This window comes from Cajanus cajan, chromosome 8 (genome assembly GCF_000230855.2).
Source record: "Cajanus cajan strain Asha chromosome 8, NIPB_CcT2T_4, whole genome shotgun sequence".
NCBI lineage: Eukaryota > Viridiplantae > Streptophyta > Magnoliopsida > Fabales > Fabaceae > Cajanus > Cajanus cajan.
Window position 1 is genome coordinate 18,855,882 of NC_138524.1, and position 15,737 is coordinate 18,871,618.

Here is a 15,737-nt window from a genome sequence, read left to right on the forward strand (position 1 = left end):
CATTTAGCTCCTAAGAATACGGCTTAGCACATGTGAGTGGAAGATTTGAATTCAAATTTCAAAATTTGAATTCAAATCTTAGCACCACATGTATGGCTTACACCTTGGCGCCAAGTGCCTTCTAATCCGGTCCTATATATTCTTTGTGCCCTCCTTTGTGTAATCACTTTTGATGAAATAAGAATTCGGAATATTTTCAGCCTATTCTTCTCAAGAGTCACCGAGAGAGCTTGCCTTCTAGCCTAGGAACCCTACTTGTTTCCTACCATTGAAGTGAGCTTTCACTTTGTGTCTTAAGCTAGGATACTTCCATCTCTAGCCTAAGCTTCCCTCATCCGTCTTCTACATCAATCCAAATTACATTCAATCGGTTCAAGTCTTCAAGAAGATCCTACGCGTGGTGAAGGAAAGGAGAAGCCAATCTTCCACTTCTCATGAACTCCACCATCAATTTTGGTATCTAGAGCACGGTTTCTTCTTTGGAGATAAGTACACTTGTTTTTGACCGATTGATTTTGGTGTTCTTGTGTTCTTGTTGTAACAATTTGAGTTTTTGCTTGGATCTATATTTTTTTGAAATCAAATTGTTCCATAGATCCAATTATTGATTGCATTTTGATTTTCAATCCGCAACCAATGAAACTAGGATTTAACTTGTGCTATTATTTTGTTTTGCTTCCAGTCTTTCATTCTTTTGCTTAATTTTTTCGGTCATTGGAGTCATATGCATGTGTGGTCTTTAATTTTTGAATCTCAAGTTTTTTCTAGTCATGTACACTTGTTTAAAATGTCTAAATCATTCAAAATGTGCTTATAGTATGTGCTGAAAATTTGAATTCAATTTTTTCTAAGTTTTGGCCGAGACTTACTTCTTCTATTGGTGCCTTGCTTGTGTGCTTTTTCTTTACATAATTGAGTTCATGTTCACTAATAGATCATTGGTGAACTCTTAGTGTTAGGTTTCCATTGTGTACTTGAGTTTTCAAATTTTACCTTCCATTTTTAATAGTAAATCAATTAATTCTACTTAGAAATTTTAAGTGATACTTGTGTTTATAGTGTATCAATTGTATTGGATCCAAATTTGTTAAGTTTGATTGCTGGCAAAATAGAGAACTACAGAGTATATTGAAACAAAAGATTGTGAAAAAGAAAAGAAAATAAAGATTAAAAAAGGATCCAAAACATTTTCATCTCAAACTACACTAGAAATTGAATTTTCACTTAAAATTGATCATTCTAGTAGTTCGGTTCATGTCTATTTGATTTGTAAAATTTTTTATGTAAAAGGAAATTTATCTTCTCTGGAAAAGCAAATTTGAATTCATCAAAACAAAGGATTAAAAAAAAATTAAAAGCAAAAGCCGAAAAGGAAAAACAATTGAAGAAAAATCAAATTTCATCAAATGCTTTGAACTACTAGTTTGATTTTACTTCTCTTATTGTTTCCAAATTTTTGGTTTTGTTAATCTACTCTAGTGCCTATCTAGGAATGTTCCCAATTGTGTGCTAGTTTGTTTTGGAGTCTTAATTTCTTGCTTTAATTCCTTGGCTTTCTTTGAGTCTTGTCATAAACACCTATTCCTTTAATTTTTTGGTATAAGCTTTCTAAATTGTGCTTTTGTTGCTTGTCTAAGTTTTCTTTGATTAAAATTCTGTGCTAGAAGTGGCCTCAAATCCTAACTTAAGAACCAAACATTGTCTCAACAATAGTAGGAAAGGAGTTTGACACAAAAGGACTTGAAACTTTGACCTAATTTTGGTGACCTAAAACTCCTAAACCTACCATCACAAGAGTGATCCTTCCATCCACCTTGTGAGCATCCTACATTTATATTTTGTTTGTGTTATTTGTGCAGGTTCCAGGAGCATCAAGGAGCAAGGGTTAGTGGCGGATTAGAGCACTTAAACAAGTGCTGGAAAATTTGGCCAAACAAATCCGTCACTAAAGCTGCCACAAATTTTGTTTTAGGATTAGTTTAATTTCTTGCATTTTTCTTTAAATTTCAATCGATTTGTAAAGCTTGGAGGGAGTATTAAGAAACTGGTCAGGTATATCTAACCCTTGGTAGTCACTCACATGTAGTACTAGTGGAAGTGGCTTGAAAATTTCATATGTTTCAAGCTTTCACTTAGGGAAAAACGACTAGTTGCTTGATATTGTTTCCTTTGAATTGTTTGCCTTTAATTTGTGTACTTTGCTACCTTATTTCGACTAGCATGTGTAGAAGTTAATTTGCTTACGTTTAGTGTTCAACAAAAACAATTGTGAAAAGCATTCAACATCAAAATTTTGTGAAAATTTTTGTGGAATTGAGAATACCACAAGGAAGTTTAGTGATTTCCACTTGAAAAGGCTTGGTTATTAAGTGGCTCTTAGTAGCTCACCTCCCTTGATAGTGCCATTTGTACACTTAGACTTCCAAGTGTTACTCTTGTTCCTAGAAAAGACCAAAAATATTTTGTTTTTGCATAGCATATAAACTTCTTATTGCTTAATCATGAGTAACCTTTCTCAAAGTGATAATGATATTGAATCTCTTAAAAGTTTTTCTCAAATTGTTAAGGAGGTTGAAGCACTAAAACTATGGAAACAACAAGAAGTACTTCAAAAAGAAAAAGAAAAGATTGAAAGAGAAGTACAACTTGTTGCTCTTGAGGAAAAGATAAACAAAATTAAGCAACAAGAAGCCAAACTTTTGGAAAAACTTAAAAAGAAAAAAAGTCATAAAAGTTCCAATGGCTCCACGAGCCAAGAGGATGTAGGTAGTTTGCATGTGGATGAATACTATCAACCTGCACCTAGAAGAGTCATTAAGGAACCAAAGGTTAGGGAATCACGAGTTGATCTCCCTCCCTTTCATGGAAAAGAGGATGTAGATGCCTACTTGGACTGGGAAATGAAAGAAGAGCAAATCTTCACTTGTCATCAAGTAGGTGAGGAAAGAAAAGTTCCCTTGGCCACCTTAGCTTTCCAAGGACAAGCTATGTATTGGTGGACAACCTTGGTAAGAGAAAGGAGACTTCATAATGATCCTCCTATAGCCTATTGAAATGATTTGAGGAGTGCTATGAGAAGAAGACACATACCTTCTTGTTATAGTAGAGAGCTTATGGATAAGCTCCAAAGACTCCAACAAAAGAACTTAAATGTGGAGGAGTATAGGCAAAAGATGGAGTTGTATCTAATGAGGGCTGGAATAAGGGAAGAAGAAAGGTTGACCATTGCTAGGTTTTTAAGTGGTCTTAATTTTGATAGAAGAGATAGAGTTGAGTTACTTCCTTATAGGGACCTTGATGATTTGGTCCAACTTTGTATAAGGGTGGAACAACAACATTTGAGAAAAAATTCTTTTAAGAAAGACAAAACTCAATCTAGCTCTTATGTCAAGAAGGACTACAAGAGGGAGGGTCAATTTTCTAAATATGACTCTTCTAAAAATTTTAGCAAAGGTCAAGAAAAAGAAAAAAATAAAAATGATAACACTTCTAGTAGTAAATCTAGTGAAATCAAGTACTTTAAATGTCTTGGGAGAGGCCACATAGCTTCTCAATGTCCAAATAAAAAAGTCATGATTTTAAGAGGACAAGACATTTATAGTAGCCATGATGAAACTAGCTCTACTACTTCAAGTGATAGTGAGACTGGTGATGAAGACCATCAAGTTGAAAGAGCTTATCCTTATGATGGTCAATTGTTGATGATTAGAACGCTTCTAGGAAATCAACCTAATGAATCTCACCTTTCACAAAGAGAGAATATTTTTCACACAAGGTGTAAAATTTCTGATAAAGCTTGTTCTTTCATTGTGGATAGTGGTTCATGTTGCAATTGTTGTAGCACAAGGTTGGTTGACAAGCTTGACCTCACACCAATTCCCCATCCTTAACCATATCAACTTCATTGGCTAAATGAAGATGGGGATATCATTGTGGACAAACAAGTTAAAGTCAAGTTTTCCATTGGAAACTATGAAGATCATGTGGTATGTGACATAGTTCCCATGGAAGCTTGCCATATTTTGTTGGGAAGGCCATGACAATTTGACAAGAAAATCATGCATAATGGCCTTACCAATGAAATCACTTTCACTCACAAAGAAAAGAAGTTTGAACTTCATCCTTTGTCTTCATCACAAGTGATAGAGGATCAAGTACAAATGAAATTGAAAAGAGAAGAAGAAAAAAAAAGTTGAAAAAAAAAAGAAAAGAAGCATAAATCTTCAAAGAAGAAGAAGGAAGAGAAACCTCTTCTATTAGAAGGAATTCAACAAGAAGAAATTTTGAAATAAACTTTACTTGTTGAAAAGCCTTCTTATATTCTTCTTTGTAGAGGTATGCTTAGTTGCATACTTTAAATCTTGAACCTAGTTCTCTACCACTTGGTGTTTCACAATTATTAAAAGAATTTGATGATGTATTCCCTAGTGAGGGTCCAATGGGTCTTCCACCTTTTAGGGGTATAGAACATCAAATTGATTTTGTGCCTAGGGAAAGTCTACCCAATAGACCTGCCTATAGGACAAATCCACAAGAAACCAAGGAGATAGAGAACTAAGTTCAAGAATTGTTGGACAAAGGGTGGGTGCAAAAGAGTTTGAGTCCATGTACTGTGCCTGTATTGTTAATGCCCAAGAAAGATGGAAAATGGAGAATGTGTTGTGATTGTAGGGCTATTAACAATATCACAATCAAGTACAGGCACCCAATCCCTAGACTTGATGATATGCTTGATGAATTGCATGGTGCTACTATTTTTTCTAAAATTTATCTTAAAAGTGGTTATCACCAAATAAGAATCAAGGAGGGTGATGAGTGGAAAACTGCTTTTAAGACTAAATTTGGATTATATGAGTGGCTTGTTATGCCTTTTGGCTTAACCAATGCACCAAATACATTCATGAGGCTTATGAATCATGTCTTGAGAGAGTGTATAAGGAAGTTTGTTGTTGTTTATTTTGATGACATTCTAATCTATAGTAGATCTTAAGATGATCATTTAGGACATCTTAGAGAGGTTTTGATGATCCTTAGGAAAAACCACTTGTTTGCTAATGTTGAGAAATGTACTTTTTGTGTGGACTATGTGGTTTTCCTAGGGTTCATTGTGAGTAAAAAAGGGGTTCGTGTGGACCCCGAAAAAATCAAAGTTATTCAAGAGTGGCCGCAACCAAAGAATGTTAGTGAAGTTAGGAGCTTTCATGGACTTGCAAGCTTTTATAGAAGATTTGTGCCTAACTTCTCTAGCATTGCGTCACCCTTGAATGAACTTGTAAAAAAAGATGTGCCATTTGAATGGACTCAAAAGCATGATCATGCATTTCAACTCTTAAAAGACCAACTTACAAATGCACCTATACTAGCTCTACCTAATTTTGAAAAGACCTTTGAGCTAGAATGTGATGCATCTAGAATTGGCATAGGAGTTGTGTTATTGCAAGGAGGACACCCCATTGCATATTTTAGTGAAAAACTAAAAGGTGCCTCACTCAATTACCCAACCTATGATAAGGAGTTGTATGCATTGGTTAGAGCTTTGCAAACTTGGGAACACTACTTAGTGCCAAAGAGTTTGTCATCCATAGTGACCATGAGTCACTCAAATATTTAAGAGGTCAAGGTAAGTTAAATAAGAGGCATGCCAAATGGCTATAACTCCTTGAACAATTTCCATATATTATTAAATTCAAGAAAGGTAAAGCTAACATTGTAGTTGATGCTTTATCTAGAAGGCATACTTTGCTTATGTCTCTAGGTACTCAAATTCTTGGGTTTAATAATATTAGGGAATTGTATGAGAAAGATCTTGACTTTGGTGATATTTATAATAAATGCCAACAAAAAGCTTTCAAAGGTTTCTATATGGCTGAGGGGTATGTGTACAAAGAAGGAAAATTGTGTATACCCCAAGGTTCCATTAGGAAACTATTGGTAAAAAAGAGCCATGAAGGTGGGCTTATGGGGCACTTTGGTGTTGATAAAACCCTTAGTTTGCTTAAAGAAAGATTTTAATTTCTTGGCCCCATATGCGAAAGGATGTAGAAAAGCATTGCCTTAGATGTTTGGCTTGTTTACAAGCCTAGTCTAAAGTGATGCCTCATGGTACATACACACCTTTATCGGTTGCTTCAGCCCCTTGGGTAGACATTAGCATAGACTTTGTGCTAGGTTTACCTAGAACCCAAAGGGGAATGGATTCTATTTTTTGTGGTAGTGGACTATTTTAGCAAAATGGCCCATTTCATTCCATGCCACAAAGTAAATGATGCAAGCAACATTGCAAAGCTCTTCTTTAGAGATGTGGTTAAACTCCATGGACTCCCTAAGTCTATAGTATCTGATAGAGATACCAAGTTCCAAAGCCACTTTTGGCGTGTCTTGTGGTCAAGACTAGGAACTAAACTCCTTTTTTCTACTACTTGCCATCCTCAAACAGATGGCCAAACTGAGGTCGTTAATAGGTCTCTATCTACTATGCTTAGGACAGTTTTTAAAAAAGGTAATCACAAATCTTGGGATGAGTATTTGCCTCATATAGAATTTGCCTACAATAGGGTAGTCCACAAAACTACCAATATTTTTCCTTTTAAGGTTGTGTATGGGTTTAATCCTTTAACACCCTTAGACTTGATACCCCTTCCTAATGTAGAACATTTTATCCATAAGGAAGGTACTTCAAGAGCTGAGTTTGTTAAAAAGTTACATGAAAGGATTAAAACTCATATACAACTGCAAAATGAGAAGTATGCTTAGTCAAATAACAAAGGCAAAAGGACTATGATCTTCGAGGAAGGTGACTGGGTTTGGCTTCATCTTAGAAAGGAACGTTTTCCCAAACAAAGGAAGTCCAAACTTAGTCCTAGAAGAGATGGACCCTTTCAAGTCTTACAGCGTATCAATGATAACGATTATAGGCTTGATTTACCCTCTGATTATGGTGTTAGCCCTACTTTTAATGTCAGTGATTTAAAACCTTTTGTAGGGACTAGTGATGATGAAGATGAGTCTTTAGATTCGAGGATGAGTCTTTAGATTCGAGGATGAATCCTTCTCAAGAGGGAGGGGATGATGGAAGAGCATGGACCAAGGGTCCAACCACTAGAGCAATGGCTAGGAAATTACTTGAAGATTTGACTGTTTCAGAGCTTAGTGGACCCAATGATCTTGGTGGTCTAGGGTGCTTTTCACTTGGGCTTTTCTAGATTGATCACCATTTTATTGCATATTAGTAGTATAGTAATTTACATTGTTTTGGTCTTGTATTATGGACCCTAGAGTAGGATTTTGGGCTTTAGGCTTATTGGGCCTAGTTTTGGGCTTCATAGGCTTTTGGGCTTTTAGTACCCAATATTGGGCTCATTTTCATTCTTGTAATTTTTCCTTTTCATTGTATTTTATTGACCATTGTATTTGGGTCATTAGCATAGGAATTATGGAGGAATACTTAATTATGATGATTAGGCAAAACTAGGTTTAATTTACCTTGCATTTAAGTTGCATTTTGAGTCACATGGATGACGCCACTTGTGGCTGAACATGTGTGACTCAAATTCAACCCTAAATGTGAGTTAAATCAAACTAAGTTGCATTTAGCTCCTAGGAATACGGCTAAGCACATGTGAGTGGAAGATTTGAATTCAAATTTCAAAAATTTAAATTCAAATCTTGGTGCCACATGTGTGGCTTACACCTTGGCACCAAGTGCCTTCTAATCCGGTCCTATATATTCCTTGTGCCCTCCTTTGTGTAATCACTTTTGATGAAATAAGAATTCTGAATATTTTCAGCCTATTCTTCTCAAGAGTCACCGAGAGAGCTTGCCTTCTAGCCTAGGGAACCCTACTTGTTTCCTACCATTGAAGTGAGCTTTCACTTTGTGTCTTAAGCTAGGATACTTCCATCTCTAGCCTAAGCTTCCCTCATCCGTCTTCTACATCAATCCAAACTACATTCAACCGGTTCAAGTCTTCAAGAAGAAGATCCTACGCGTGGTGAAGGAAAGAAGAAGCCAATCTTCCACTTCTCATGAACTCCACCATGTACATTTGTTTTAACATAAGAACAGGAATACAAATATGCAAGTGTCTGTAAACTGTAATATTAGGACAATCTTCAAAATTCATAAATTAATTTCTCCATTTTTGTCTTTCCAAAAAAATCTTAAATATGATATTTTGATTTTGAGCAATATATATACCAAAATTGCATAAGTTCATGTAATAGCAAAATCAGGGAAACTTTTGTCTTCATGAAAATTGTTAGAGTGAGTTATTCATGACAGAACATTAAAAAATACCAATCCATACTAAAGTAAAAGGGTAAAACAATTTACCTCTTAAGAGGTCGGAGTCAAGTATATGTTATCATGAGGAGTGCTTGCAAGCTAAACCCTCCATAATACCTGAAGGGTTCAATCTATAAAGGTTTTCATATTGATAATGCACTTCTTTTGCATTCATGACAAATTTGTAACTTTGTTTTCCCTTCAACTATTGATTTGGATATCCAGTTAAAGCAAGGCCATTCCATGATCCTAATCTAAACTTCTTAATAGACCCCTTCATGAGAAATAGTTGTGGATATCCTCTTATGTCAACCTTTAATTAATACTTTCCCTTAACCGAATCATCTGCACTTTTCCAAGATGACAAAAATCTATCTAGACCAGTGACCAAGTTCCACCCAAGCTTCATTATTGGCATCATTGTATCACATGGATAAACAAAACTTTGCCTAAAAAAGGTGTTCCTCCTTAGTATCCTCTCCATTTGTTATCACAAGATTTCTTGAGTTCAAGATCTGCGCAATTGGATTATTCATTGATTTGCTTGATATCTTGGATGACCAAATAATGCAGTTTGACTCATTGAGAATGACAAGAAGTCTGATTTGAGTGATTAATGTCTGTTCTTACCGGAGATCGGTCGTAGGGGACGATCTGCTGGGTAAGATCAGTGAGCCTCCTTCACTGGTACGTTTGATGCTCCAAGATGGGGGTGGTACCTGCAAAAGAGACTCCAATGCTAAAGTTAGGGTTTGTGGGAATGTGAGTCTCGTATAAGTAATGCACGTACCTTAGTGTAGATTAGGGTTTCGTTGGGCCTTGGGCCCGAGATCAGTTACGATCTTCTTTGGATGTCGAGTTGACGTCGCCTAGTGCGTGTCCGAGGTCGCTTTGCGTTGAGATGCCAAGCTCGAGCTTGGCATAGCGGTACGAATAGTACGCTAGCCCTCTGAGCTCCGAAGACCGTGGGTCGAGGAGTTGAGACCGAGCTCGTCAAGAGGCTGTGACCCTTCGCGTGCGCCTGTTTGTCCATGTGCCATGTGTCATAACTGTCACCTCATTCTCAAGAACGCGTAGGCGGCATGTTAATGGGAAGTGACAGTTATGCAATGATGGCCGTGCTTGTCATAATGGGGCTCATTAAGTGTGTCGTCAGTTATGCCCCCTGGCTGACACGTGTTGTGGCTGTTTGAATTTTGGGGAAAACCTTTTCTTTCTCTCGCGCCTCTTCCCATCCACTTTACTCTTTTTCATTTTCTTTCTTTCTTGGCTTCTTGTGCACGCCGGTTGTCATTCTGCCTTCTCTCATCTTCGTTGGCCTCCGTCATCACCATTTCCGGTAACCTAGTTATCTTTAGGGTCATTTTCTGAGGAAGAGTACCTGGTACTTCCTTTTTGTTGTCTCCTTTCTCCTTTTTCTTCTTCTTTCTTTTGCCATATTTCCTTCTTCGTCATGGCTGGTAACAATGATGGTGCCGCTTCTTCTGTGCCTGCCAAGGGCAAGGGCAAGGCGCGTGGCAAGGTGGTGGCTACTGGGACGGCCGCCGCCAAAAAGAAAAAGGCGGAGAACCAGCCTAAGGATCTCATCCCTGGCATTCTTGGCTATGACTGGGTCAGGCGTGACGTGGGGGAGTGCTAGAGTGTGTTTAGGTCATTCATGGAAATCAATGCGATTTGGAAATCGCATAGAATTTGTGACCCTTCCATCTCTAAGTTGATCCGCCTTGAACCCTGTCAGGTTGGTGAGCGTGTGTACATGGGGAGTTCTTCTGACCCTCCTCATTTCTATGTATATCAGTGTCTTTTTAGGGATTTAGGTGTCTGTCTTCCTTTCACTCAATTTGAGTGTGACATTTTGAATTTCATCAACTCGGCTCCTTGCCAGTTGCACTCCAATAGCTAGGGTTTTTTGAGGGTTTTTCAAGTCTTATGTTCGGCCTTGGAGATAGAGGTGTCTCTGACCATTTTTCTTCATTTTTACCAGTTGAAAATGGGTGTTCCTCCTTACGTCTTGATGTCCCTGAGTAGGAGTAAGTCTTGGGGTTTATTTTCCCTATACTCCTAGTCGTATAAAAATTTTAAACAAGAATTCTTTTGGGTGGCGCTTGTGGATGTCAACCCGTTGGAAGATAGGGTATTCTATTTCGATGGGTTGTCGAAGTTCCCCTTCTACTGGCGGCCGGCCCCGGCCAGGTTTCACAGGGTGGGGGAGTTGCAATTGTCGGCTTCAGAGTCGGCCGCCATTGAAAACCTTAAAGCGCTTCCTCGCCCGTTGGATTGCAAGCTCGTCTTGTCGCTTGCGAACTCGGCGTACAAGGAGAAGGGCTTAGAGAGTGAATATCTCGTCTTTCTTAGATTGTTAGGGTTTCTAAAAGCTTTTTTTGCTGATATGTCTGATTTCTTGTGTTTGCAGGCATAATGGGCAGGAACAAGTGGCATGAGTTGAAGCACCGCTACAACGTCGCCGAGGTTGAGGTCCTAGAGCCTCAAGAGGAGGACGTGGCCCCCCTGAAGACGCACAGGAAAAGAAAGAGGGGAGAGAAGGAGGTCGGGGGGACCTCTGCCCCTTGGGAGGCTGAGGATGGTACTTCCAAGGCCGTTGACACTGACGCGGTCGACCTCACGGGGAGTCCGCCACCTGAGGGGGCTCCCCAAGTGGCCGCCGAGGAGGTTGCTCCGACTGTCGAACAGGTCGTCCAGGCCACCAAGGTTGGTACCATGCTTTGTGGCTTTTCTTTTATATTTGTACTTCTTGGTTTTCTGACTTAAGAATGTCTTTTGCTGGCTAGAGACGCTACCGAGGTCCCGGTGGCCCCGATCTCGAAGGTACCAAGGGTGGGTGTCCCCGTTGCTGAGCAAGGGGCACCTGCCTCTGCCTCCGTCGATAACCGTGGAAAGGGGCCTAGCTTTGAGGTCCTGACTCCCACTCTCGCAACCTCGGCACCGTCGTCTGGCTCGTCGAAGGAGGGCCCTAGAAGCCAGTATCTCGCCCAGCACTTTATAAAGGGTTCCTCCTAGGTGCGGTTGGACCATGTGAGCGCTTCGAAGGACATAGACTCTTTATGGAGTGCGGGGGTAACCTCGGAGAAGTTCTTCTCCAGGAGTTCGCTGAGCACGACTGATCAAGCCATGATCGAGTTGGTCGGGCCAGTGGGAGGTCTTGATTCTGTTGAGGTCTTCCTGTAGAGGATGATGGCCTTCGTCGATCATTGGAAACACAAGTGGGTTAAGCAGCAGAAGGACCTTGAGAAAATGAGGGGTCGAGTCCAACCATTGGAGGAGGAGAATAGGGCTTTGGGGGCTGCCCTTGGCGAAGCCAAAAGGCGGAATGAGGTCGAGCTGGAGAAGAAACTTGAGGAAACTGAGCGGGCTGTCATGTTTGAGCACAAGAGGGGATTCCTTAAGGCAGCTCGCCAGGCGAGGATACTCGCACCGGGGTTCAACCTCTCTGCCATGCATGTGGGGAAGGAGGTACGCTTTGGGAAGCTGGTGAAGGAGGACGACCTCGAGGACAGCTCAAGTGAAAACGCCTCCGCCTAGGCCACTTTTGTAATATCTTAGTTTAGTTTTATTTTCTTTGAATTCGTGTATTAAACTCGTGAATTTGTTGTATATATATCGTTTTTGCGCTTGTGCGTTTTGCGCTTTGCCGGGGCTCAAACTTGGCCTGATGTGAATAATTTGTCCTGAGGTTCGAACTCGACCTTTAGCTTAGAATGAAATAAATCATACCAAGGTTCGGACTCGACCTCGGCGTAAAGCAGAATAAATTGTACCAAGGTTCGAACTTGACCTCGGCTTTAGAGTGAAATAGATCGTGTCAAGGTTCAAACTCAACCTCGACTTAGAGTAGAATAAGTCCTACTAAGGTTCGAACTTGACCTCGATTTGACATAAGGTAACTCTTACTAAGGTTCGAACTCGACCTTGATTTGACGTAAGGTACCTCTTACTGAGGTTTGAACTCGACCTTGGGTTAAGAGTAATATGGATTATATCAAGGTTTGAACTCGACCTCGGGTTTAAGCAAAACGCATTAAGGTTCAAACTCGACCTTGTCTAAGAGCGAGATACGTCGGCGTAAAGTGAAGTAGATCATGCTAAGGTTTGGATTCGACCATGGATTCAGCCTAAACCATCTAATGGTAAAATAATGTAAAATTAAGAAAATATGAATGGAAAGGAATGAGTTATTTTATTGATTGTATGTGTGTGCCTCGTTAAAAACCCTCTCAGCCAAAACCCATTTTTCTGTTTTTTGGGATAAAAGACAAAGGCGGGAAAAGAGTGCATAGCTCATTCTTACAAGTTTAGCTGAAATAGAATTTGAGGTGTGTGGCGTTCCAAGTCTGCGGGATGACTTTATCGCTGAGTTCTTCTAGTCTGTACGCCCCATTTTCTAAGTCTTCTACAACCCGGAATAGGCCACCCCAGTTGGGTGCAAGCTTTCCTTCTGACGTGTCTTTTCGTGCGTCACCTAACAGCTGCCACACCAAGTCGCCAACTCGGAAAGAGCGAGGTCGTATTCGCATGTTGTATCTTTTAGAAGCTCGGAGTTTACAAGCCTCTTCATGAATCCGAGCTTCATCTCTAAGCTCGTTAATCAGGTCGATGTCAGCTGCCATTTCTTGAGTGTTTTGCTCGTTGTTGAAGGACTGGCACCGGTGAGATGTTTCCCCGACCTCTACTGGGATCATGGCGTCGGTTCCATAAGTCAGCCTGTAAGGCATTTCCAAGTCGTTTCTTGAGCTCTCAGAGTATCACCTTGTTTGCGGCTTCAACTTGACCGTTAGTTTGCGGATGTTCCACCGAGGTGGGGAGGTGCTTGATTCCGAGTTCTCGAAGGAAGTACTTGAATCTCTGCGTGATGAATTATTGGTCGCTATCAGTAACCAGGGAATGGGGGATTCCAAACCTGCATATGATGCTCTTCTAGGTGAACTTCCGTATATTTTCCATGGTGATCTTGGCGAGTGGGCATGCATCGATCCACTTGGTGAAGTAGTCGATTGCCACTAGGAGAAATTTGAGCTGACCTTTCACGGGGGGAAACGGCCCTAGGATGTCCATTCCCCACTGGACGAAAGGCCACGGGGACATCATCTAGTGGAGAGCTTCGGGTGGCTGTCGATGTGCGTTGCTGAACTGCTAGCACTCTTTGCATTTTTGCATATAGACTTGGCAATCCGACTTCAAGGTGGGCAAGTAGTACCCAGCTCGAAGTACCCTGGCTGCCATCGAGCGTGATCCGAGGTGCATTCCACATATACCTCGGTGGATCTCCTCGATGACATAAGCTGCTTGCGGTGTAGTCAAGCATTTGAGCAAAGGGGTGGAGATGCCACGCTTGAACAGTTCGTCTCTGATAATTACAAACTTGGCCGACCTGCCTCTCATCTTCCGAGCTTTATCTTTATCCTCGGGTAAAATTCCTTCCTTCAAGAAGTTCTAGATGCCTGTCATCCATCCCTGGTCTTCGCTATTGCTGGTGTTGACGACCTTGTCGTTTAGGCTGGGTGAATGCAAGGTTTCTTGGATGATGGTCTGATGTTGTCCAGGGCGTTTGGTGCTAGCGAGTTTTGATAGGAGGTCAGCCCTGGTGTTCTATTCTCGCGGTACATGATGTATAGTGAACTCGTTGAAGGACGAGATCTGTTGTGATGTCATATGGAAATACCGTTGCAGGAGAGTATCCTCTGGTATGTCCCGCTAAGCTGCTCTACCATGAGTTTGGAGTCGGTGTTACAACTCAATCTTCGTGCCTCGAGGTCGTGAGCCAGCCTTAGCCCTGCGAGAAACGCCTCATATTCCGCCTGGTTGTTAGTTACATTGAAGCTGAACTTGAGGGATTGCTTCAAAGTGACCTGATTTGGTCCTTCCAAGATGATTCTTGCACCCCCACCCTTAGAGTTGGAAGACCCATCAACATGCAAAGTCCATACTTGTGGTTCATCGGCCGAGGTTGGCGTCAGTTCGGCCACGAAGTCAGCTAAGCATTGAGCTTTCAAAGCGCCACGAATTTCGTACTAGAGGCCGAACTTGGACAACTAGACTGACCATGCAATCATCCGTCCGGTGAGCTCTGGCTTTCTCAGGATTTGCTTTACTGGGTAGTCGGTCTTAACTATCACCTGGTGACTCTGGAAGTAGGTTCAGAGACGCCAAGCTGTGATAACAAGTGCCAGTGCCATCTTCTCTATCATCTGGTACCATTTCTCCATGTCTTGGAGTACTCGACTGGTGAAGTAGATTGGTGTTTGCACTTTCTGGTGCTCTTGCACTATAACTGCGCTGATAGCACTTTCAGCTACGGCCAAGTAGAGGAGGAGGTCGGCTTTGTGATCTGGTCTTTGTAGGATTGGCGAGGTTGTGAGGAAGGCTTTGAAGCTTTTTAAAGCCTCTTCGCACTAGTCCGTCCATTCAAAATTTTGCGGCTTACGTAGGAGGGTGAAGATGGGCCCCACTCTCTCCGCCAGCCTGGGGATAAAGCGGGACAAGGAAACCAACCTTCCTGCCAAGCATTGGACTTCCTTCACAGTTTGAGGGCTCTACATCTGGATAATGGCTTGGCACTTTTCCAGGTTGGCCTCGATCCCCCTGTTAGTGATCATGAATCCAAGGAACTTACCTCCCTGGATGTCGAAGACGCACTTCTCTGGGTTAAGGTGCATGTTATGCTTCCTGATCTGGCTGAACACCTCTGCCAAGTCGACAGCATGAGCTCCGGTTGAGGTGGTTTTGACCACCATGTCATCGACATACACCTCCATGTTCCGTCTAATCTGCTGGTGGAAGACCTTGTCCATCAGTCGCTGATAGGTGGCCCCTACGTTCTTGAGGCCGAAGGGCATCACTCGGTAGCAGTAATTGGCGTGATCGGTGATGAATGATGTGTGCACCTCGTCAGGTGGGTACATCATGATCTGGTTGTACCTAGAGTAAGCGTCGAGGAAACTGAGAAGGGCGTGCCCGGATGCTCTGTCGACCAGCCTGTCGATGCTCGGCAAGGGGTACGAGTCCTTGGGGCATGCTTTGTTCAGGTCGGTGTAGTCGACGCACATGCGCCATTTTCCTGAGCTCTTTTTTACCAATACCACGTTTTCCAGCCACGTGGTGTATCTGACCTCACGGATGAAGCTGGCATTCAGTAACTTTTTCGTCTCGGTGATGATGGTTTCCCACCTTTTGCCACCGACCTTCCTCTTTCTCTAGGCCACTGGCCTTGCCTCCTTGTGAATTGCTAACCTGTGACAGATGAAGTTAGCATCTATACCTGGCATGTCGGCGCTGTACCATGCAAAGAGGTCGACGTTTCTGCAGATTTCAGCTTCAAGTTGTTGCCGCAACTTCGGGATCAACTGCCTGCTAATTTTCGTGCACTGCATTGGAAGCTTCTCGATCTGGAGGTTATTGAGCTCGTCGATGGGACTCGGTCGTTCATCGTGGGAGTCGG

The 15,737-nt window shown here is 41.6% G+C and overlaps 1 protein-coding gene across 1 annotated transcript; it reads right to left on the bottom strand.

Moving 5' to 3' along the window:
• Positions 1–12,594: 12,594 nt before the first annotated feature.
• Positions 12,595–13,014, bottom strand: LOC145950290 (uncharacterized). Its single transcript, XM_083061372.1, has one exon. The coding sequence runs from the start codon at positions 13,012–13,014 to the stop codon at positions 12,595–12,597; it is 420 nt and encodes a 139-aa protein (XP_082917498.1).
• Between the last annotated feature and the right edge of the window lie 2,723 nt (positions 13,015–15,737).

Coding starts and splice junctions, on each gene's coding strand:
- LOC145950290 (XM_083061372.1), bottom strand. CDS start 13,014: ATGCCTTACAGGCTGACTTATGGAACCGACGCCATGATCCCAGTAGAG.